The 22,643-nt window shown below is 44.7% G+C and overlaps 1 protein-coding gene across 5 annotated transcripts in view; it reads left to right on the top strand.

Annotated features, from left to right (window-relative positions):
• The first annotated feature begins 2,018 nt into the window (after nt 1-2,018).
• celf4 (CUGBP, Elav-like family member 4) overlaps nt 2,019-22,643 on the top strand; it is a 50,813-nt gene continuing 30,188 nt past the window's right edge. For all 5 annotated transcript variants that reach the window (XM_028971334.1, XM_028971330.1, XM_028971332.1 and 2 more), the window contains exon 1: nt 2,019-2,685. In XM_028971334.1, the coding sequence (XP_028827167.1) occupies nt 2,445-2,685 (241 nt within the window). In that variant the 5' untranslated portion in view covers nt 2,019-2,444. The remainder of the gene's footprint in view (nt 2,686-22,643) is intronic.

Genomic DNA, 22,643 nt, shown 5'->3' with positions numbered 1-22,643 from the left:
GTTTAAATCATTCACATTCAGAAAGCCGAGCGTGTGAGAGCTGTCAGTCATCAGGATCCTTCCATTTTTAAGATCTATTTATGAAAACATCATTAAAGATTGTGTTCTGGGTGGCAGAAACAATTACACAAAATAACTGAGGACATGCAGATAAATCCAGAGGACGGCTTTGACTGTCTACTATCACTTAGTGTTGTCCTTCGTGGCAGTATGAAAATGGTCCCTGGTAACTTACAAAACTATAGCAACAATACAGTTATTTGTGTATATGGCCCTGAAATGTAAGAATGCTGATGGAGGGATTCACCCACCACTGCTGAGATCAACTAGGTGGGACAAATAAAGTGCGTTTAAAATGTATGCTTTGAGGGGGTATTGCATTTACCTTACGGATTGTTAATAAACTTCTTTGCCATTTTATTAGGTGCTCAATCTGATAGATGCCAGTTAGATGCATACGTGCAGTATTTGTGTTACATTTACATTGGAAGAGGGCCGCGAAAGTGCCACTGAGGTCCCATTGAGCCATGTCTACATATCTCTGCATCTACACGGTGTTCCAGCACCAGAGTCTCTCAAATAAAGTGGACTGTGAGCGTTTATCTGCCCACTCTGCGCATGACCGTCTCTGCACTTGCCTCTCCTCCAGGGTGCTGTGCGCCAGCGCCGACCCTCTCCTCATCATCGCGATGCAGCCCGTTCTTGTCATGGGTGGTTGATGGGAGAACAATGAATCTGTGGGAGGCAAACCAGAACCCTCACCAATGCAGTTCCTTATTACAAAAGTCATGATAAGACTCTAATAAGACTGTTTCTATTGGCTAGTTGAAGATATTATATTATATTTTTTTATTTATTTCATATATGCTTGAGGAACAGCCCGATTTACTGCGTTGCCTCTATCCTATGGTGAAACCGGGCTTTGGCCTGTATGATTCACCATGAAATCCTCATTATAACGCGACCATTTCGCCCCCACTGAACGAGGGAGTTTGCGTGTACAGTATGGAGGCAAATGCCACGTTTATAAGAGATCTCGTAAAAAAGACATGCAGCCGCGCAGCGAGATGTTTACTAGAGGTCAGTCCTGGGCTTTCATTCCGACATTCGCTGGTATGAGGACAAGGTGTCCCTGTTACTGGTGGCCTCGCAAAGACAAAACAGCCCACTAACGCGCCTCCCACGAGGCCCTTCCGGGGATAAAATCCCGAGACTAACAGCTCCTGTCCGAGCCGGGATCCCGCGGCTCCGTGCTGCGTCACCGCTGCCGGAGCGCCGTGACAGTTTCAGCACCGGCGCTGTCCACTCGGGCGGGCGCGGACTCCAATGAAGCCGCCACCCCCACCCCCCCGCTGTTCGAACGCAGGACTGTGTTTAGTTACTCTGATTACGCGTCGTGACGCTGTCACGCAGCCGCGGGGAAACTCTTATCAAGAGAACACATCAAAGCAAGCTCCGCCCACACCTGGTAACGCGCCACAAGGCCAATCAAAATGACGAAACAGTCGCGGATTTTTTTGTTGTTGTGGTTAGTCTGAGCGTGAACTTCGGGTCTTTCGTGTCGTGGAGACGGCAGATTGGGTGGGAAGCCTCGCGCTTTGTCCAGCAAGACGCGCGACGGGCTAAGGGGGGGGCGTTTACCGTAATGTGTGCTTTCCCACGCCACTCAAAAAAGCGTATCTGTCAAAATATATACATATATATATATATGTAGATATGTATAGATATATTTCACACGGCCGCGTAGCCGCCTTTGTTCACGTCCTTCCTCCAGGTCTACGGCACAAAGAGCCGCACGGCTCGCGCGTTTCCCCGGTATTTATAGCGCTCCGTCGACTCGGACCGTACCAACTCACCGCATCGCCAGGGGAGGGGGGGCGGTCGTCGCGTTCCGCCGCGCACTACCCGCGCACTCCCGTCTCCTGCTAGCCCCCCCCGCCGCCCGGGCGCCTTGTGAGCCCGCCCTGTCCGTTTAAACCGCGAGGAGCCCCGTGCCGACTCCTCAATGCAAAAAAAAAATAATAAAATAATAATAATAATAAAGGCAGGGACGCGGGGAGCGGAGGTGTAAATGGTCGGGCGGCAGCTTCGGGTCTCTCGCTCGCTCTCGGCTCGGTGAAATGAAGGAGTGAATAATTAAACAGGACAGAATCGCCGGGATCCCGCCTCCACCGGGGACTTGCGGACGCTGGCGCTCATCTTATTTTTTACATTTTTATTTTTTACTCTTTACGACCATAGCCTATATTTCTGTGCATTTGTAAATATTTGCAGAGGTATATAGAGAGCGGGCTTTTTTTTCTCAGCACGTCTATAAAAAGATATTTATAAAACAAATAATATCTATATATCTATATATCTATATATTCTAGTATAATTACGATCCTAGCGACATCTGTTTATTGTCGCTGATATCGAGAAGGAACTCTCGGGCTGGTGAGAAGATGGCAACTTTAACGAACGGACAAGTGGACGCCGTGAACGGGCTCGTGAACGGAATAAGCCACAGCCACAGTCCCGCGAGCTGCGCCACCATCCCCATGAAGGACCACGACGCCATCAAGCTGTTCATCGGCCAGATCCCGCGCAACCTGGACGAGAAGGACCTCCGGCCGCTCTTCGAGGAATTCGGCAAGATCTACGAGCTCACGGTGCTGAAGGACCGCTTCACGGGCATGCACAAAGGTACGGTCGCCATCCGACGCACACCGCAGCGGAAAACCCCTCCAGCCTGGGTGCATAAAGTGTGCACGGGCCTGTACATTATAGAATATTTCATATTTCAGCCTGCACCACATTAAAAATAATAATAATACAAATTAAAATCCTCAATGTTCACGTTTTTTTTTTTTTTTTTTTTTACGAATGCAACAGATTTTTTTTTTTTTTTTTTTGTCGCCTGCTCGTAATAGCGCGACGGCCGTGCGTGTGGCGCATACATGACATACAATTGCGCGTCATGACGAGTCCCGGCGCCCGGACTCTGTTGCGCCTCTTGTTGGGCGTGAAAAAAACCACAGACGCCGCCGAAAATCTCCCGTCACAGAGCGGCTTGTTAGTTTCGGGGATGATCTCCTTTCAGTTTAATGTCACCACGATGATGCACGAAACCGGGAAGGTTCGGAGGGGAGTTGTGTGAAGTATCTCCTGGATGAGAGGCAGATAACAATTCATCTTTCACTCACACACACACACACACACACACACACACACACACACACACTTGTAGTATCTCTGTGTGCTGCTCCTCAGCATGAATCAACACAGACCTGTGGATTGAGGGTTACGGCCATGTCCTGACACACACCGGTCAGATACAGATTTCTTCTTCAAGTCCTTGAAATCATTCCATCAGATCTTTTTTCTGTAGCTCCCTGTTACATCCGGCCACAGCTGCGGTACGTTCTCCCTCCATGGGCCAGGGATGCTGAGGAAAACCCTTCCTCTGTGCAAACAGCCTGATGTTCATAATGGCTTTGAATGAAGGCACTGAGGCATTTTAGTTGGGACCAGTGGCTCTTTTCCACTCTGTGGTACAGTAGACCACACTAGTTACTGTACCGGAAGGGGCATGTCGGCTTATATACAATTTATTCATTTCTGTTGTAATATTGGTCATGCACTCACTCGAAAAATGATTGTAGCAGGACAATGTGTAGTGAACTGCATTGCGTGAAATAAAAGACTAAATGTTTGTCTTTGGTTACTGCGGTTAACCATAAGGATTTTAGAAAGTTTAGAAAGTTAATACTATACATTGGAAGTTAAGAGTTAAAATATTAATTCCATAGTGACTTTCCCCAGGTCCTCACAAAGATCTAAAATCAAATGTGCGTGTGTGTGCGTGCATGTGTGTGTGTGAGAGAGTGTGTGTGCGTGGGTGCGTGTGTGTGTGCCCGTGTGCGTGCGCATGTGTGTGTATGCGTGTGTGTGTGCGTGCATGTGTGAGTGCAAGTGTGTGTGCGTGTGTGTGTGTGTGCGTGTGTGTGTGCGTGCATGGTGGAAGGGGTGTGTTTTATTAATAGTGTGGTTGTAGCTGTAGCTCCCAGTTTGCCAGTTAATCATGTTGCCTGTGAACTATGGGCCACGCGGCTCATTCTGGAAACTGTCTCTTCCTGAAATATATGACCTCCACCCCACCCCCTCTACACCTCCTGCCACCGGGGGTCACCATCTACAGCCTCCCCCATACACTGCTCTCATATTTTATACACTCCTTCAGCCTGGCTCTCCCTCTCCCTCACTCTCTCACTCTCTCTCTCTCTCTCTCTCTCTCTCTCTCAGTCCGAACCCTGGACTCACATTTCTGTCTTTCTCCATTCTTTTCTTTGCTCTTTTCATTCATTGCTAATGCATTTTTTCCATTCTGCTCTTTCCCTTTTTGCATCATTACCTTTTTATTCCTCTTCATTTATTCATCTTCTTTTTTTGCCTCCATCATTCCATCACCCGGTTTCATTTTCATTCCGGTCTGTTTCCTCTTCTTCATCCGTCCTCTTCTCATTCATCAGCTCCCACCTTATCTCCTCGGTGGTTTTCAACACCGTAACATCTCAAGGACCCCACAGCCATCGTCGGTGTATTTATTCCGCGTGGAGGCTTAATAATGAGGAGGAGCTGTCTGTGGTGCTGATTCCAGATGGTTCCTCAGAACTGATCCCAGCACTGGCCGAGCTGCCCGCTTTGACCTGGGCTCGCCTCTGGTTGCGCTCGCTGTGATGTTTGCTGGGTGAAATAAGCGGCGTGTGTCTCCAAGCCGGAAGAGTTAATAATATGGTTCAGCGGGAGTCTGTTTGCTTCTTTGTCTGGTGTGTGCATGTGTGTGTAATAAAGTGTGTCGGTGGTGTAGTGTTGTTGCGAGTTTTTTTGCCATACTCAGATATTGCTCACAGATTTGTGAATAGCGTGTGTGCGTGACCTGTCCACTATATTGTTATAGTTTTTTTTTTATGACCGTGTGTGTGTGTGTGTGTGTGTAATGTAATAGATAGGCTGTGATTAGGGCAGTAATGTGTGTGTGCGTGTTTGCTGGGGGGTCTGCGGTCTCTCTCAGACAGTAGAATAATGAGTGTCAGTGGAGTGGAGAGTTATACAGTCTTTAGGAAGGCGTCCCAGAGGACCAGCTCGGGGATGGAGGGAGGTGAAGAAGGAAAAGAAAAAGAACAGAGGAGGAGAGGAAAGGAAATGTCATGTGTAAAGAGGCATGCTGGAGGAGTGGAAAGAGAAAGTAGGAGAAAGAAAAGAAACAACTGTGTGCCTCGGTAAACCGCAGAGAACCCAAAAAAAAAAAAAAAAGATGTGCGTAACCCGCATCACCTCAAAAAAGAAACGTGTGCAAAATAATCACAAGTAAAAAAAAAAAAATTTGCTTACGGAATGAAGGCAGAAGGAAGACATAAGATGGAATTGTCTGAGAGAGAGTTGGATATCATTGTATGTCACACTCTTGTGAACTTCAGTGATTTGATGGAAAAGGTCCTGTGTATCGTGTGTGTTATGGAGGTGCCATGGACAACTGGGCCACATCTAATCGAAGTTATTGTCACTGTGTTCATATGTCTGTCAATAGAATAAAACAGAGAAGAATTAAATCGATTTTCTTTGACCATCGGAGGAGCCAGACTCCTGTCCCGCGCGTTCACGTTGGATCGTTTTAATGATAAGCTTTAACCCAACGTGGACATTACTGGCTGGAGGGTGAGAGGGTTGAGGGCGTTGTGGTCATGGTGATGGACCGGTCCACGGCAGTCCAGCTGATGTCTGTGGTGAAGCCATGACTGTGAAGCGCAGCACGGGGAAGCTGATAAAAGAGAAAGGAGAAGGCTGGTGGACGGGCGTCAGGACGTGTTCTCCAGTGATGCTGTGTCCCCAGTGACTCAGCAGTATGAATACGGCCCATTTTTGGCACTCTACAGGACACACACACACACACACACACACACATCCTCGGCACACTTTACCCAGTCTGTCTCTTTTCTGCTCTTAAGCCTGTCAGAGAACTGATCTAGAACCAGATCTCCCCATCTGCCTGCCTAACCTAATGCACACTACAACTGATCCTGCATCAGCGCAATAACACCAGCCTGCTTTATTAATGGCCGCCACGATCCACGCTCCCGGCTCCGGTGTCCAGGTCATTATTGTGTCTTCATTTCGCCGTTCGCACCGAGCTTTGTCACCAAGACAGGTCATTGGGCCCAAGAGGAGCAATTCGACGTCCCCTCGGCCCCGTCTCTGATGACTGAGGATGGGGTGGCTCCAACTCACCGGCCAAAGGAGGCTCGACCAGGGGCAGAGAGGCGGCGGTTCACCCTGAGAAGAGGTCCCCTGGGTGGGCTTTGCTCTGAGACCGATGTCCTTGTTACAGAGGAGGAGAAAGAGTGGGGGAGGGGGGGGGGTGTTCTCTGTGGGGAGGGCGTTAATTCAGAGCGCGTCCCGGACACACGATTTCACTGCTGTTGCATCATTCTCAATCTGCTTCTCTTTTTTTTTTTTTTTTGCCGCTCTTTCTCTTGCTCTCTCATTCTCTCTCTCTCTCTCTCTGCGGATGCCTACGTTTCTCTCCTCCTCCTCGCCTTCCCTCGCAGCCTCCCCTGCCCTCCTTCCAAAATCTCGCCCAGTTGCAGCCCTCATATGGCGTTTCTATGGCAAAGCCATCCAATCGCTGTTGCACCTTTTGTTTTATGAGGTCAGAGGGAGGTTTGCCACTCCTCGTCACACCTCTATGTTAGACGCCCTCAACACACACAAACACACACACACACACACACCAAGCACTCACACACACACACACAGCCACCTGCCTGGCACCCCATGACCTGGGACGGGCCACCCTAGTACCCGAGTGAGGGATATTTTCTGTTTTTCGGTTCTGGGCTTTTTGTTTGCAGGTGGGCGTGGCTTGGTAGTGTGTGAGACTGGTGAGCCCACAGTTTCATTGCCGAAAGAGGGCAAAGATCCCCCCGTCCCACACACGTTTGGTTTTATTTTCAGGTTCGTTTGCTCTTTAAAGACATCACAATTTGGAAAACTTGGGGTTGAACTTTCACCGCAACATTTTTAAAATGCCAGTGTGAGGTGCAGGACTGGAGCCAGGCAGTCCCAACAGCTGAATCAGGGACAGCCAATAAATGTCAAGCACTCAAAATTTTAATCATTAGCAAAATAATATAAATGAATCAATCCAAAATGTGGTGCTGCCAAAGAGGTAGAACAAAAGACTGCTTCGTCAGGAACAAATGAAATCCAGACAGGTTCCGTTTCCACTCCGCAGCTTTGCTATGTTGCTCTTGTATTTACTGTCTGGGGCTGATGGAGCCGTAAAAGTTTCATCAGCCTCTGGTCTTTGAGGAAGGCAGGCCTCGCTCTCTCTTTACGTCTGTCTCTGCCTTTTAGCTTCCTGTTCTCCCGCTTCCGTGCCTCAGCGGTGGTAGCTCGGCGTTTTGATTTAAGCCCTGGAAAACCCAGGCTGCGTCGTGATAAGTGGTCTTTGGAGAAATGCATAGGTCTTGTTTTAAGAGGCGTGTTAAATGTTTAAATAGTGTCGGTGTTCTGGGTGTGTTCGATCTGTAACGTCACTGCTGCGAAGAGGTGAGCAGCCTGCGGGTCCCACAGAGAACTTTCAATAAGATACTAGAGAATACAAAGAATATATAGAATATACATAATTTACAACAAGCAGGGGCTCAAAGAAAATAACCTTTTATAATGTTATCATGTTTTATATAATGTCTCATTGAAAACCAAAAAATTACTCTCACAGATGGAAAATAATATGCAATCACATGACCCATATTTCATATATCTTACATTTCAGTACAACACATATGTTACACAGTTTTTACTCAGAAAGAACAAGTGTGTGGGGATATGTTGGTTTTGAAATGTGTTCTGGTATGAACAGAAAAGTCTGAGAGAATTCCAGCATTGACCCAGTTTACCCAGCTTATGATATTTAAAATTAACCCCCCACCCACCCCCCCCCACACACACACACACACACACACACACACACACACACACACACACACTCTAATAGTCAGAATATTAAAAAGCAAATTGAATTAGAAGAAAAAAACAGAAAAAGAAGCTAGAAGCTAGTCTTTTTGTTTTTAGTGTGTTCCGAATGAATTTAATTAAAATATTTTGCCGTAACTCACAGTCTCCTTTACGTTGGCGGTTACGTAAACAAAGCAGTTTATTTTTTATGGAGTGCTGCAGGTGTCATAAAAAATGTCTTTTTTTTAATGGGTGCGCTCTGAGTGGGGCGTGTTTTATGGATCTGCTGTTACACGACTGTGAGTGTGTCCCCCTGTCCCACTTCTCCACACCCCCCACCTCGCCACGTTTGTCATCTCAAATCTCAAGCTGTGATTGGACGTACGGGTACGCTGGTGTGGAAAGAGTGTTCCCTCATCGGGAGGGGCGTAGTAAGAAATGTTCGTGCCTATATAGCTATAGCTGTCATGTGCATCACTTTAAAGTGGCGAGTAAAAGGGAATAAATAATAAATGAAGACATTCTTTGTCTTTCTTTCTGTGATGCTCACTGAATGGCAGCGCTCAGTGGCTCTGTGGGCTTTTTTGACATCCCGTCTGCGACCGTTACATGTTAAATACCCGGACATTGTTGTAGCTGAGAGTGTTTTATTGTTATTGGATTATTACCCCCGTCTGTCTCATTAATAAGTCATTCATCAGACAGTCAGTTACTGGAACGCAGACAAAAGAAAAGCCTCGCACTCCGCCGGCCGTCACATCCTCAGACGCGTTCCGCCAGCGGGTGTGCATTCACGGCACAAAAGCTGAAGGGGGGTTGGGGTGTCAGTTTAAAGGGGAGCGCCGTATCGAACATCCTGTCCTCCACTGTGTGCTTTCAGAGTTTTGTGCGCATGTGTGTGTGTGTGTGTGCGTGTGGTTTGAACAGACAGTAACGTCCCGCAGCAGCAGCAGGTAATTGCTGTAAAGTAAAAGTCATGTCCAAAAGTGACTTGATAATTGCGGGAAAAATTTTCTCTGGGGAAAGTGTTTACTAATTATGTGTGTGTGTGTGTATGTGTGTGTGTGTGTGTGTGTGTGTGTGTGCGCGCGCATACACTTGCCAAGCAAAAGAAAAAGCAAATGATTTGAGGAACAATTATTATTTTAGAAAATAAAGATGGAGAATCCAGTATCGATCTATGTGTCTGTCTGTCTGTCTGTCTGTGTATCTGTCTGTCTCTGACTGTCTCTCTGTCTGTCTGTGTCTGTCTCTCTTTCAGTCTGCCTGTCTGTGTACATGTATGTTTGTCTACATGTGAGTCTGTCTGTCTGTGTATCTGTCTGTCTGTGACTGTCTCTCTGTCTGGGTGTCTTTCTGTCTGTGTGTCTATCTATATGTCAGTCTGCCTGTCTGTCTACATATGTGTATGTCTGTCTGTTTGTGTGTGTGTCTGTCTGTCTGTGGTCATGTTTGTCTACATGTGTGTGTGTCTGTCTGTTTGTGTGTGTGTGTGTGTGTGTGTGTGTCTGTCTGTGGGCATGTTTGTCTACATGTGAGTCTGTCTGTGACTGTCTCTCTGTCTGGGTGTCTTTCTGTCATTCTGCCTGTCTGTGGTCATGTTTGTCAACATGTGTGTATGTCTGTCTGTTTGTGTGTGTGTGTGTGTGTGTGTGTGTGTGTGTGTGTGTCTGTCTGTGGGCATGTTTGTCTACATGTGTGTGTCTGTATGTTTGTGTGTGTGTGTGTGTGTGTGTGTGTGTGTCTGTCTGTGGGCATGTTTGTCTACATGTGAGTCTGTCTGTCTGTGTATCTGTCTGTCTGTGACTGTCTCTCTGTCTGGGTGTCTTTCTGTCATTCTGTCTGTCTGTGGTCATGTTTGTCAACATGTGTGTATGTCTGTCTGTTTGTGTGTGTGTCTGTCTGTAGGCATGTTTGTCTACATGTGTGTGTCTGTATGGTTGTGTTTGTGTGTGTGTGTGTGTGTGTGTGTCTGTCTGTGGGCATGTTTGTCTACATGTGTGTCTGTCTGTTTGTGTGTCTGTCTGTGTACATGCATGTTTGTCTACCTGTGGGTCTGTCTGTTTGTGTGTCTGTCTGTGTACATGCATGTTTGTCTACATGTGTGTCTGTCTGTTTGTGTGTCTGTCTGTGTACATGCATGTTTGTCTACCTGTGGGTCTGTGTACAGCAGGTCTTATCTGACTGTGCAGTAGTGCAGTCTTGCAGGCTGCTGGTGTCAGCCTCTGTCTCCTCATGCAGTAAATGTGCACCCCGCTAACCACCTTCCTAGCGGCCGCACCCTCCCAGCACCCAACTGGAACACGCGGGTCAGGTTGGAGTTCACCAATGGGGCCGTAGACGCCCGCTGGCGTGTGGCTAATAACCAAACCTCGAAGCCATCCCCACAAACTGCAGCATCTGGGGGTTACGTGGTGTGGCCGAAGTACCTTTGTAAAACCTAAGTGTGTGTGTGTGTGTGTGTGTGTGTGTGTGTGTGGCACACCAAGCGCCAGTTGTCGGCAGCATGAAACTCAGCGTGGTTAATAACTAACTTGACATCTTGTGAAAGTTAATGGGGTTTCTCTCCCATAAACCCTCATTAGTTATTTCATGTCGGGGATCTGGATTTGGGCTGTAATGCATTTTTAATTGGATCGGTTGTGCTTTTCACTTCATACGTCGTGGAAATGGCAAACAGGAATTGAGAAACATTGTGAGTCTTAAAAATAAAGCGAGCGTTAGTTTTATATCCCCCTAGTTTTCCGGCATCTCACCTCATTATTGAGTCTGTACCAAGACCTTGTTAACGTCTGTCTATTTAACCAACGAACACCCTAGAAATGTCTACTGCACTTGAAATAATAAAATCAGAATGGCAGAAAGTCACAGTAGAAACCTTCGTGAGATGTGCAGATAGAAGTGTTGCTTTTTATTATCATATTTATTATTGATATATGGAAATATTTAATGCGAGTGTGTATAATTACGTTGCTACCACAACCATTTCACTGCCACAAACAGCCTCATTCCATCTCAGTGCAGATACACAAAAAAAACACACATCTTTGTTCACAACGTCGTAAAAGGCCAGCAGTTTTAAATACGTCGACCCTTCTTTAAAACAAAGAAGCAGTTTTACAAGAAAACATTAAGACTTCTTAAGAATTCCGAAATGTGTCTGACTGTTGGACAGTCTGTAGTAATAAAATATTTAGCCACAAAGACTTGAACTGTTGGTTGTTGAACAAGTATACATCAGAGGTCCATGTTTATTCACTTTGCATGCTTGAAAAGTGACAGGTAATTTCCAGGAATGGCTGGAAAGGGTGCAGTGAATCTGTGAATCTGCTGGGATAAAGGCAAGGGTTCTTAATTAACTCGTACATGAACTTTCACATGATTGTATAAAAGCATTTGTTGTAAGCATTTTTTATTTAACATTTTGTTGTTTTTTTTAAGAACGTTTATTAAAAAAGAGATTCTGGACGCAAGCATATTAAATGTTACTACTGCAATGAAAAATACTCAAACCTCTATCTCTATACATCTGACTTTCAGATTTTTTTTTTTTTACCTGAACATTATTGTGTTCCTTATTACTAGTTAGGACACTTTCCCCTAAATGACATATATTTGCGTTTGATTCATTCGCATACAACAGTGTTTGGGTTCAGAACAGCAGACAGAAGCAAGTGTAGACTTCAGTCTCGTTCCATCAATTTCCACTTGAGTGCCCTTAATTTTTATTTCATGCCACAAATTAAAAATGCATGGCGTTTTCTTGTGAAAGAGAGTCAGGGGAGCTTCCGAATTCTTGGTGTGTCCGTAAATGCGAAGTTTAATTCAGAAAATGGCGCAACGTGAATAAATCATGTCAGCAGGTTTGTCGGGATGAGACTACAAGAGATAACAAGGGTGAAAGGGTGTTGTGAAACGTTGCAGGGATGCTAAGCTCTGCTACAGAACAGGGGTTTTGCCCAAAAATCTGTGCCGTGGTCGCAGGAGATAAGATGTTCGCCTTTCACGGAGGATGACATGTCAAGCCCACTTTCAAGAAGAATTCTGACGCAAACGTGCCTTCAAGGATCTTTAGGGATTCCATCTCCGTGTGAGTAATGGATCTTCTTTTTTTTTTTAAGCAAGGGATCATACAGAAGTAATGAGGAACTTCTAGATGGGAGGGGAAGAAGAATCTAAACCTGTGATGGATGGAGTGAGAACATGGAGAATGAAGGAAAAGAAGAGAGAGAGAGCGAGAGAGGGAGAGAGAGAGAACTGGGGAGTCCCAGAGACAGATGTCCCCTCCCCAGCAGATTGATGTGTGCTGGCTGGGGTCCAGGCTGAGTTCTGACCCCACTGTCCTCTGCAGTAATGTACCAGTGATGGTTTTAAAATTTTAAACTCCATTCTGTGGTCATCACTGGACGGAAGCTTCCAAGACATGGGACAAAGCAAGTCCAGTCAGAACATATATAATTTTTTTTATCTGTGTGTGTGTGTGTGTGTGTGTGTGTGTGTAGTACAAGGACCTTCAGTGAAAAGCTACAGGAACAAAGGAAAGACAAAGCGAGGGAGAGACGTAGCTCTGCTTGGTCAGTAGGCTCCTCATCCTTCCATGTCTGTGACGGGTCAGAAAACCCCTGCTGTGGCCCAGAGGGGAATGTTCTGGAGAGCAAGCTCAGATTTGCCACTAATTTGCAATTTAATGGCTTCTGAGATCCTGTACAGATCCCTTACAGATCCCACGAGCTGCTCCACTCCACTCCTCAACCTATTAGTGCAAATATGTAATCACAGACAGCCGCTGGTCTGGCCTGTGTGTGTGTGTGTGTGTGTGTGTGTGTGTGTGTGTGTGTGTCAGCTAGGAAAATATATGTATAATTGTATGCTGTCACCCTGGTTTGACATGGCGAGGCAGTAGATCTGGAACGATGGCTGTACATGGCGAGGAAGAAGGACACATACGCATGGCGTCACAAAACAGGGGTTTTAATACATGGTGAACAGGACAGGGGAGACATCAAGTAGCAAGGACCCAACAATAGCTTTATACAATCAGACACTGGTGAACACGATCAGGAAACATAACAACACTGGACGAACATTCCGGACCGGATCATGACATATGCTATATGATGTTTTTTATGTAAATGTGTTTGAGGATGGGTGTGTCTGTGAACGTATGTATGACGGTTTCTGTGAAAGCAAAATATAGTTTTTTTTTTGAGATCACCAATTTTCTGAATTTTGTTCATATATACGGATTGATGGCAGAAACCAAATACTCTGAATACACTGGCATGGGTGATAAGTACCGTTGTTTCTTGGGGGGGGTTGTGTTAAACAAGTGCAATTGTAAGTACAGCTTTATTGTCATGCTATCCATATACATGAGGTGCAGTTCCAGTTATCCTATATATTTGTAAATGACATTAAAACCCCAAATGTGTTTGAAAGGTCCAAATTGTCTGTTCCAGAGACAAAAAAAATCTAAACAAATACAGAACCTGCTACTAACCCAACCTCCTTTTTTTTAAACTGAATAGCCTACTTTTAAGAGTTATGTTCGCGCCTGTGTTTTGTGCAGTTGGGGTGTCTGTGTTCAGTTTACGGCTACGTTGTTTCTCCTGCTATGCTAATCAGTTTCAAAGGGCTGCCCACATACTCTCAAAGTCTACTAATGATGACCCATTTGTATAGAATATATTAATGTTGAGCAAACCTCCATACAGATCCACTAATATGCAGAATACATCAGGTCGGCCGGACTGGTCTTAATGAGACTGTGTACTGCAGTCTGCAGGTAAATGCAGGCCTGGTCTGTGCCTTGAGCTGTGTGTGTGTGTGTGTGTGTGTGTGTGTGTGTTGGTGTGTGTGTATGTGTGTGTGTGTGTGTGTGTATGTGTGTGTGTGTGTAAACAAAGACATTCATTTCAGATGATTTCTTCTTTTTTACTTTTTTACGAATTTCCCCAAGTGCAAAAGCAGGTCATCCTATAAAAACAGCAACCAATAAATATTTTTTGGTAATTCATAGAATTGTTTATTTGCTCAGTTAGCTGTGCTCTTGAGGTAGAGTTAAAAAAGGGTAAAATACTCCATAATGAAGTCCTCATGAATCTCATGAATGAAGTTCCACATACCCCTCCACAGTGGAACTGTGGTAATACAGTACAATGGTAAGTACTTGGTGTGGGTATCTAGCGCTCTTGAGCTGAGACCACTAGACCGTAGGATTTCTGTGTTTTGCCTTGTTCCAATGCAACGAGTGTTAGACTGCGATGAGCATAACGTATTCACGCTTACTTTAACGCGCATAACACACCCCACGTAAAGTAACTAGAGGATTAATCACGCTCAGGGGATTTGTTCGCAAGGCATCCTAATTTGAAGCTACCGATTAGTTGCAATATCCACTCGTAAGTGAAGCAATCAATTATATTTTATTATTAATATTATTATCGTTGTTGTTCAACTGGAATTGAAGGCCGGAGATTAAGTGTTCAGCGGTTAAAAGATTGGAAATATATATTTTGTTCTGAGTAGACAAAGCCTACCAATAAATGCAGATCATCCTATAAAACACGTCTTTCTCCTCACTTTTAATATAGCCACTACAGATCTGGTGCAATATTTTTACATTTTTATGTTTTTCCAAATGTACGTGATGATATAGGACTTTACGCTGAGTGTGTTGACAGACTTGTTTATCAGAAATAATCTTTATTATGCCTTTGGCCTCCAGGCTCGGCTCTTTTTATTCCTGTTTTGTGCCTGTCAGGCCTGAAGAGCTCATCTGAGGCTACTTTAAATTCTGCCTTACAATTTCAGCCTCTCTGTCTAGTTTAGCTCTATATATAAACATGGCAGTTTTCAGCAATGTGACTATCAAATGTCTTTTAGGGATGGGACCATTGCCAGGGGTTTGTTTCCCAAAAGCCTAGTTGCTAACTATGGGTTCAGCTATGTAAGTTGAGAACGGGAGCTTGGAGAAACATTGGCCCGTTGGGTCACGATGCTGTCATACCCAGACTTTTATATAATGCACAGGCAAATGTGTACCCACCCCTGGTAACCATTCTTATCACTCACAAAATCTTTTTTAAATAAAGATCTTCTTTTTCAAAAAGTTAGAAAAGCGTACTGCCTCGTTTTCATTTTTAGGTTTTGAAAAGCATACAGACACTGCGCCTTATTAATTATTACCGCATCAACCAGCAGAAGTTTTATGTGTAAAAGGTCACTTAGAAAGCTATGACGTTAACCCTTTTATTTGAGCCCGTTCACGTGAATGTCTACCACTGATATTCAGCATGTCCTTCCCCACCCTCTCTCTCTCTCTCTCTCTCTCTCTCTCTCCTGCGTGTGCAGCGGTATTAGACATTAGGTGGGGACGGCAGGTCTGCATTCTCAAAATCCCATTATGTCCCTTCCTGTGTCCTTGGACTTGATGGCAAGCCTGTGCGTGTTTTGCAAACATCTTAATTGTGTTAAACGGAGGAAAAAGCTGCAGATTAGAAGCCATTAATGATCGTTGTGAGGGGAAGAGGAGAGGGGTGTGTGCGTGGGTGGGTGTGTGTGTCAGGGAGGGGGTGGGGGCTATTCCCATGATGGCACTTTTACTCGTTTGCCTAAGACGTGGTGGTGCTCTCGTGCCAACGTCACCTTGAAACTCAAAAACATGGGAGTAGCAGGTCATTGTGTCTAGTGAAAAGAGAACCTCTTCCCCTCTCCCTCCTTCCTTCCTTTGTCCTCTGCTTTCCTGTCACTCCTTTACCATCCTCAGTCTTTTTCTCTCCTCCTGAGCCTCTTTTCCTCCCCTTCTTCTTTGTCCCCTTTCTTCCTGCCGCACTCTGAGCGCTGCCCGGCCGCGCTGAGGGAGGTTTTTAGAGGACTCTCCATCTGTGTATAAATAGAGGGGGGATGAATTATTGAGGGACCAGGGGTTGCTAATAATCCCGCCGGAACCATCTGACAATGACACAGAAGATGGAGGGAAAACAATTACGCACGCCGGCCCCTCCTAGGCTGCATTTGTGGGGGTGTTGTAGTCACTTCCGGAAGACCCTAGTGGGCTCACAGACTGGGATGATAAAACCAATTAAAGTCCCAGGGAACAAAGTCGCTAGAAGGAGGAAGTGCCATGATTCATGCTCCTGTTTAAAGGAGCCTTCCATCCCACGCCTCCGCCCCCAAGGACACGAGGACAAGGGCAGGAGGGGACAACGAATATTAAGGAGCTGTTGTTTGCGTATGTGTGTGCTTGTGATTTAGGGTTTGTAAGCTGCTGTAGTAATTCTGAAATTGTGCAGTCTAAATGTTTAATGTAATGTTAATTTGTGTTTTATTAATGCGTAACTTTTGTTTCCTAATATCGAGATCCTCAATGAGATATGAGAACAAGAACACAGACAGACGGACACGCACAAACACACACACACAAACTCAGTCAGAAGCCAAAGTCTAACTCTGTCCCGACCCCCTAAAATAAGCTCCAGTATTCTATTGCAGCATTTGGCAGCATTCGGAAACCTCTCTGTGTCTGTCTCTCGCTCGCTCCGTCTCTCTATATCTGTCTCTGTCTCTCTGTGTTTCTGCTGTAGCCTGGTCAGACTGTGACATCACGCCGTCTCATCCCCCTGCCCCTTAACACCGTGTTTTTTCGCTGTGCATTTGAGAAGTTTCGAGCTTTATTCACCGTGAAAGGAGTGCACGTACCACGCCTACAAATGACAACACACACATAGGCACGTGCATACAGCACACTGTATCAAAGTTCAAGGGGGGCTCCAACTTACGCATGAAACGCAAATCTTGTATGCGGCTTTACTTAGGACGTAGATAAAGTTGTGTAGCTGTTAAAAAAAAATCCTGGCTTTACTGCCTTTATCTTTAATATATGCTGATGGCATTTATTATGCATTATAATGTATTCATTAGGAGTTGAGCACATGAAAGGACCATTTAGAACCTCTGAAAATGTCAATAAGGACTCATGCATCATTAAAATACGGTAATCTAGACGTGCTACTGATCTGCCTGTATAAACTTTGCTTTCGGATAACATACACTCATATTAAGTCCATTTTAAATGTACTAAATGGGGAATTCGTGTTTTTTACGGCTATGGAGTTGAGTGCTTAAAAAGCTGACACTGGTGCAGTGATCATTTTATTGCCTTTAGGTTTCCTTGTAGCTCTTACATTGTGGGAACGCTGCTGCTAAGTGTTCTCTTTATATCTCTGTGCTTTACGTTTTTTTAAGCAGACTCCGTTTGACCCGTCTGAGAAAGGTGAAACATGCGTCCTGAAGTGATGATGCCCGTTTGTTCATTTTGTAACACGACCCCCTATCCATCCGTTCAGGTGTACATGGCCACGGCCTGTATTGTAAATGCTTGTCGTCCGTGACACACCCTCTCATCTGAAAGAAATAATGTCTGCCGCTTACAAGTGTAGTGATTGCAGACAACGATGGTGGCAACATTCATGGATGGACTGGCTTGCTAATGAACTGTGATCTTCCATGTTTATCATTATCTGATTTCAGTGGCAGCAGACAAAGGCCAGTATTTGTGCTAACACGGAAGCGTCCCTTTCCCATTTGTTTAGTGCATCATTGTTTTACAGAGGAAGCGCCTGTGTGCGTTACCGTTGTGTTTTTGGTTTGTTCTTCTCCAGACAGTGTGCGTATCCAGATGGAGGGTGTTTGGTATCAGAAAGTGGAGTCTTATAAACAGTGTAGTAATAGTAATGGGCATATCGTGTTTACAATATTTATAGACCGGCAAGAAAATGAAGAATTCATTTGAAACATTGTGGAGAATATTTTAGTATTAGATAACATATTACTGTTTCCAAGAGACTGCCACAGAAATCAGCCGGGGCAAATGGGAAAAGAGAAGAAATGGAAAAAGATACGTCCTGCAGATTTTTTTTTTTTTGGGGGGGGTGATTATATTTCCCATTTTAGGCCAGTGTATAGACCAATATACGCAAGGATTCTATTTGATTATTAGCGTTCTTTAAACATTACATGGTATGCCACAGACCTTTTTTTGTGTTGATGCAAGATTTTGATAAATGCATTCAAATCAAGACCCATGAATGAAAGGGGATGCTGTCTATGGTGCCGATTCATCTGGGTTACCAGGACAGCTATGTGGGTTCTTCTGCATGCATGGATTAAACTGTAGATACATAGTCACAGCAACAAATCCTAAATCAGGAGCAGAACTGCTCTATCAAAACAAGGATTAACAAATTGACAGCATTTACCAGACACCCTTATCAAGAGCGACTTACAGTCAGTAGTGACAGGGACAGTCACCCCCTGGAGACACTCAGTGTTAAGTGTTGTGTTCAGGGACACACTGGTAGTAAGTGGGGTTTGAACCTGTGACTTTGTGGTCTTCTGGTTCATAGGTAAGTGTGGTACCCTCTAGGCTACTACCATCCTAATCATTATCCATAGAAACATAGAAATGCTTTCAGCAATGGCTGTGCCATTCATATGATGAGTGTGTGATTAGAAGTAGGCGTTTAAAGTACTAAAAGTCGCCTAAGATGATTGAATTCAGCTACACAACTAACCTAATCCTTAGTGTTTTATGAGCCAACGTAAGTGGTGGTTTTATCTGCCATTAGATGATCTGAGGTGGGCCTTCTGATCTTCTATGATTTAAGCAACGTGAAAAAATACCCCCTAAAAAAACCCTAACGTTTTGTCTCTGATTGTCTCTTTTAAAGGTGTCGAACCGCAGTTTACATTCTCACCCCTGCGTATGCAACACACTTGCACTTCCACAGCCTGAAGAGCAATTTTTGCTTTGTTCAATTCATACCTCCTCATACACATTTTTTTTCAGTCTGAGATTGGCTTCTTTGTTTCAGTGCCTGACAGACACACCTTATCCCCAATAGAGGTGTGTGTATGGGAGTGTGTGTTCAAACAAAAACCTGATTTAAAGCCTGCTGCTCAGTGTGTGAGCTGCAGCCGTGTCCTTGCTCGTCTGAATCCAGAAGATTACATAACCGCAGTACTCTCCCTCCGCCCTCAAGTCAGGTTCACTGGGTTTGTGCCTCTGCGTTTGTGTGTGTGACAGAGAGAGTGAGAGAGCAGGACAGTATGTGTGCTTGCATTTTACTATCTAACACCATGGCTGTGTGCCAGTGCTGGCATATCTGTGCGTCTGCCCCAGTCGTTATCCCGACATGAGTATCAAATGTCCTCACACAGGTACAAGTTTCAGTCAAAACCAGGACATTGTACTGGTTGGGAGACTTTAATGACAATGATGATTAAAACACAACTCATCATGTGCACAGAGAGAGAGAAAAGCATCGATCTGCATTTCGAGATTAACTAAATGTAAAGATTCTCTAAAAGGGGGTGATCCACCCATCTGCTCTCTTTCATTGCACAAGGGGAGTCCTGTGTGGGACAAACCGATTTAGACCAAAATGTGTGACATCCTGACTAATACGCTGTACAATTGTGAACTGGCATATCAGTGTCAACATGAGCAAAATTCTATTTTTTTAATCTACACAAATGTATTCAAAAAGTATTCCAAAGTCTCTTACTTTTAAAAAGTCACTTCTGAATACTGTCGTGTCAAACTGCCTCATATGGAACAAAACATAATTCTGTATATATTCTTAATTCTTCTCCCTTTGGCTTCTTCCATTAGGGAGCTGGAAATATTTTAATGCAGGATGGCCTTATTGATGCAACCCTCCCCATTTACCTGGGCTTAGGACCGTTACCGACAAATCACGTGCATCCCTAGTGTATGACTACTTCACTGTAACCCAACCTTAAACTTTTATAGGAAAAATAGTTCAAAATGTAAATAAAAGATACACACATATTGGATACCACCCCTGTGTGTGGGTGTGTGAGTGAAAAAGAGAGTGGAGGGGTGGTTGGGTGGTTGTTGTGTGATTTACTTATAAAGACAAGAAGTGGGAAAACAGGTTGTCATGTCCCAGTCTAGGTGTAGAGAATGTGAACAACAAAGAGAAGGGAATAGGTGGCTGGAAAACACACAAACACAACCAACATGCAATAATAGTGCATTTATTTGCAGTGCAGACAAGCGAACCAACAAACAAACCAAACCAAAGACCAGTGCTAAACAACTAACAGGAGGAACTTGGCGGAGTCTCCAATCACCAAGCCTGTCCCCCTCAAGTACTTAGAAAGGAAACAGACATACACACACACACAAAGCAGATAACACAAGCCACTAAGGCCCTAGGACTAGGGACGTAACACTCAACCTGCCAAAAATCAACCCCTAGAGTTGATCACAGATCTCCAAAAGAACATTCTTATTTTATTTAGCATTCTTATAATGAATCTCCAGGCATGTTCAGGGATGGCAGCTCCTCTCACAGGAAATGTGCATGCATGTGTGTGCATGTGTGCAGATTCTTGCCAGACTCTGTCAAGTCACACAGCAGTATTCCCACATGATGAACACGTTGCCGCTTTCTTTGAGAAAAACTGCACCAGAACCAGAAGGCAGAAGTTTGGCGCTGTTAGAACAAAGCCTTAGCATTTTCAAATGCAATGTGTTACTCTGTAGACCATAAACACCCTTTATCCATTTTCAACAATTCCGTTTGCAAAAAGAACACAGCATCAAAGAAATCATCCACTGGAATGTTGCAGGGGCCTTTCTCAATCGGAAAGGCATAACTGAGTACTGAAGAAATGTATCTGGGGTTATAAATGCTGAACTTTCAGCACCACAAGCAGTCAGTGGAACCTGCCAATAACCCTGTAATAAATCCAGTCTTGACCACGCAGAACCGACCGTATCTATACAGTCTTCCAGATGTGGCAGCAGAAGAAGAATCTGGCTTCGTCAGTGCATTCACATTCCTATAATCTGTACAAAACAGACAAGGTGAGCTCCAAGCACTGCAGCTATGCTGAAGCAGATAATGTACCTCCGTTCACATGACGTCAGAAAATAACACATAGAACACCTCAACATATGCCATCATGATGATCCACTGACAAACCCACCAAAAATCCATCCAAATCTCTCAGAATTTCAGTCATCACCACGGCGACTGGCACTGTAGAGATGTTTGAGCTTGCATTTACGGTACCTACATAAGATTTCAACATATATTCAACAAATATATTTTACATCTCCTACTCGGTGCATGAATAACAAATCAGGGTGGTAGTGGCCAGTGAACCAGAAGACCCAGGTTCAAATCCCACTTACTACCATTGTGTCCCTGAGCAAGACACTTAACCCTTGTAAAAAGACCATGTGGTGTGGGAGAGGAGAATAAGAGTGTGTAGAAAAAACTCTTTCTCCCTCCACACAAAGCACTGTATTCAACCACTCCAATGTTACCTGGCAGAAAGAGGCATGGCACAGTAGAGGTTAAAAATGAACAGTTTCTAATTTATTAACACCGGTAAATAATTATTGTAGTTACATGTGAATATTGAATGTAAAAAGGTACCAAGGTTACAGAGAAAATAAAAATGAGAAGAAAGAGTAAAGAGGGAGAAGAGAAAGAGAGGGGGAGAGAAAGGCTCAGAAGCCTTCCGGCTTCCGATGGAAAACCCCCTGAGCAAGAAAGCTCAGAGGTCATTTTTCCACATGTGAGCAACTTCCTGGCCTACAGGAAGTTTTCACTGGCCTACAGGAAGTTGTCACTGACCAATCAGAACCTGTTGTTTCTGATGTCACGCCCCCGGTGCCTCCCATTCGGGGAAGACAAAGAGGGTGGGCGGTCCTGACGGCTAACACTTTACTACTGGTTGTAAGTCGCTCTGGATAAGGGCGTCTGATAAATGCTATAAATGTGATTACAAGTGTTGTTCAGATTTTTTTTTTACCTCACAAGGCCTCTGTAATGCAGACCCCACAACAGGTAACAAAATCCACACACGGTCTCCTGGGCAAAATGAACGAGCCATAGACGTCACATCATAGCACTGACGCACTAGTCGCTCTCTGCAGCGGACGTTGCGGCGCCTGATGACATCAGTCCAAAGCGCCGGGTCATTACTTAATATAAACATGGCGTTAGATACTGGCAACTGCGCTCGCACCGCTGCCTTTACTCCTCCAACAACTAAGCCACACTCGAGGTGCACTGTGTGCAACGGCACCTTTACAATGGCCAATTCAGTGCCTTGCACAAGCTCATCCGAAGCACAATACAAGGTGTCTGAAAATGGGAGATAAGCAACAAGAATAAAGGACTGAGCAGCTCCCGTGTCTCGCAAAATACGAATAGAGGAGTCGTTCTTACACAGGAATGGTTCATAGCCCGACAGTAGCTTGAGCTAAAGTAGTCACATTTCAGTTATTTAAATAGCTGGTGATGGAGCTTAAAACAAAATTAACTCCCGTAGTTGCCACCGATCAAAAGCATTCTCTTTTTCTCAGGAAAAACGTACAAACGTAACACGTTCACTGTTCCGGAGACGACGGAAACACTGGCCATGGATACACTTCCGAAACCACAGCAGTTTTTACAGTGTAATGATCAGAACCCTGTTCCAGCGGTTAAAGCCGAGTAAACATCCCGTGCCTTACCCGTTAACACACCCTGCAATACCCAGACTTCCGGCGGCCAATTAAGCGCAAAATGGCAAAAAAATATTCTCATTGAAAGGCAGAA

Source organism: Denticeps clupeoides, chromosome 3, assembly GCF_900700375.1.
Source record: "Denticeps clupeoides chromosome 3, fDenClu1.1, whole genome shotgun sequence".
Lineage (NCBI taxonomy): Eukaryota > Metazoa > Chordata > Actinopteri > Clupeiformes > Denticipitidae > Denticeps > Denticeps clupeoides.
This window is presented reverse-complemented; position numbering and strand designations above follow the sequence as displayed.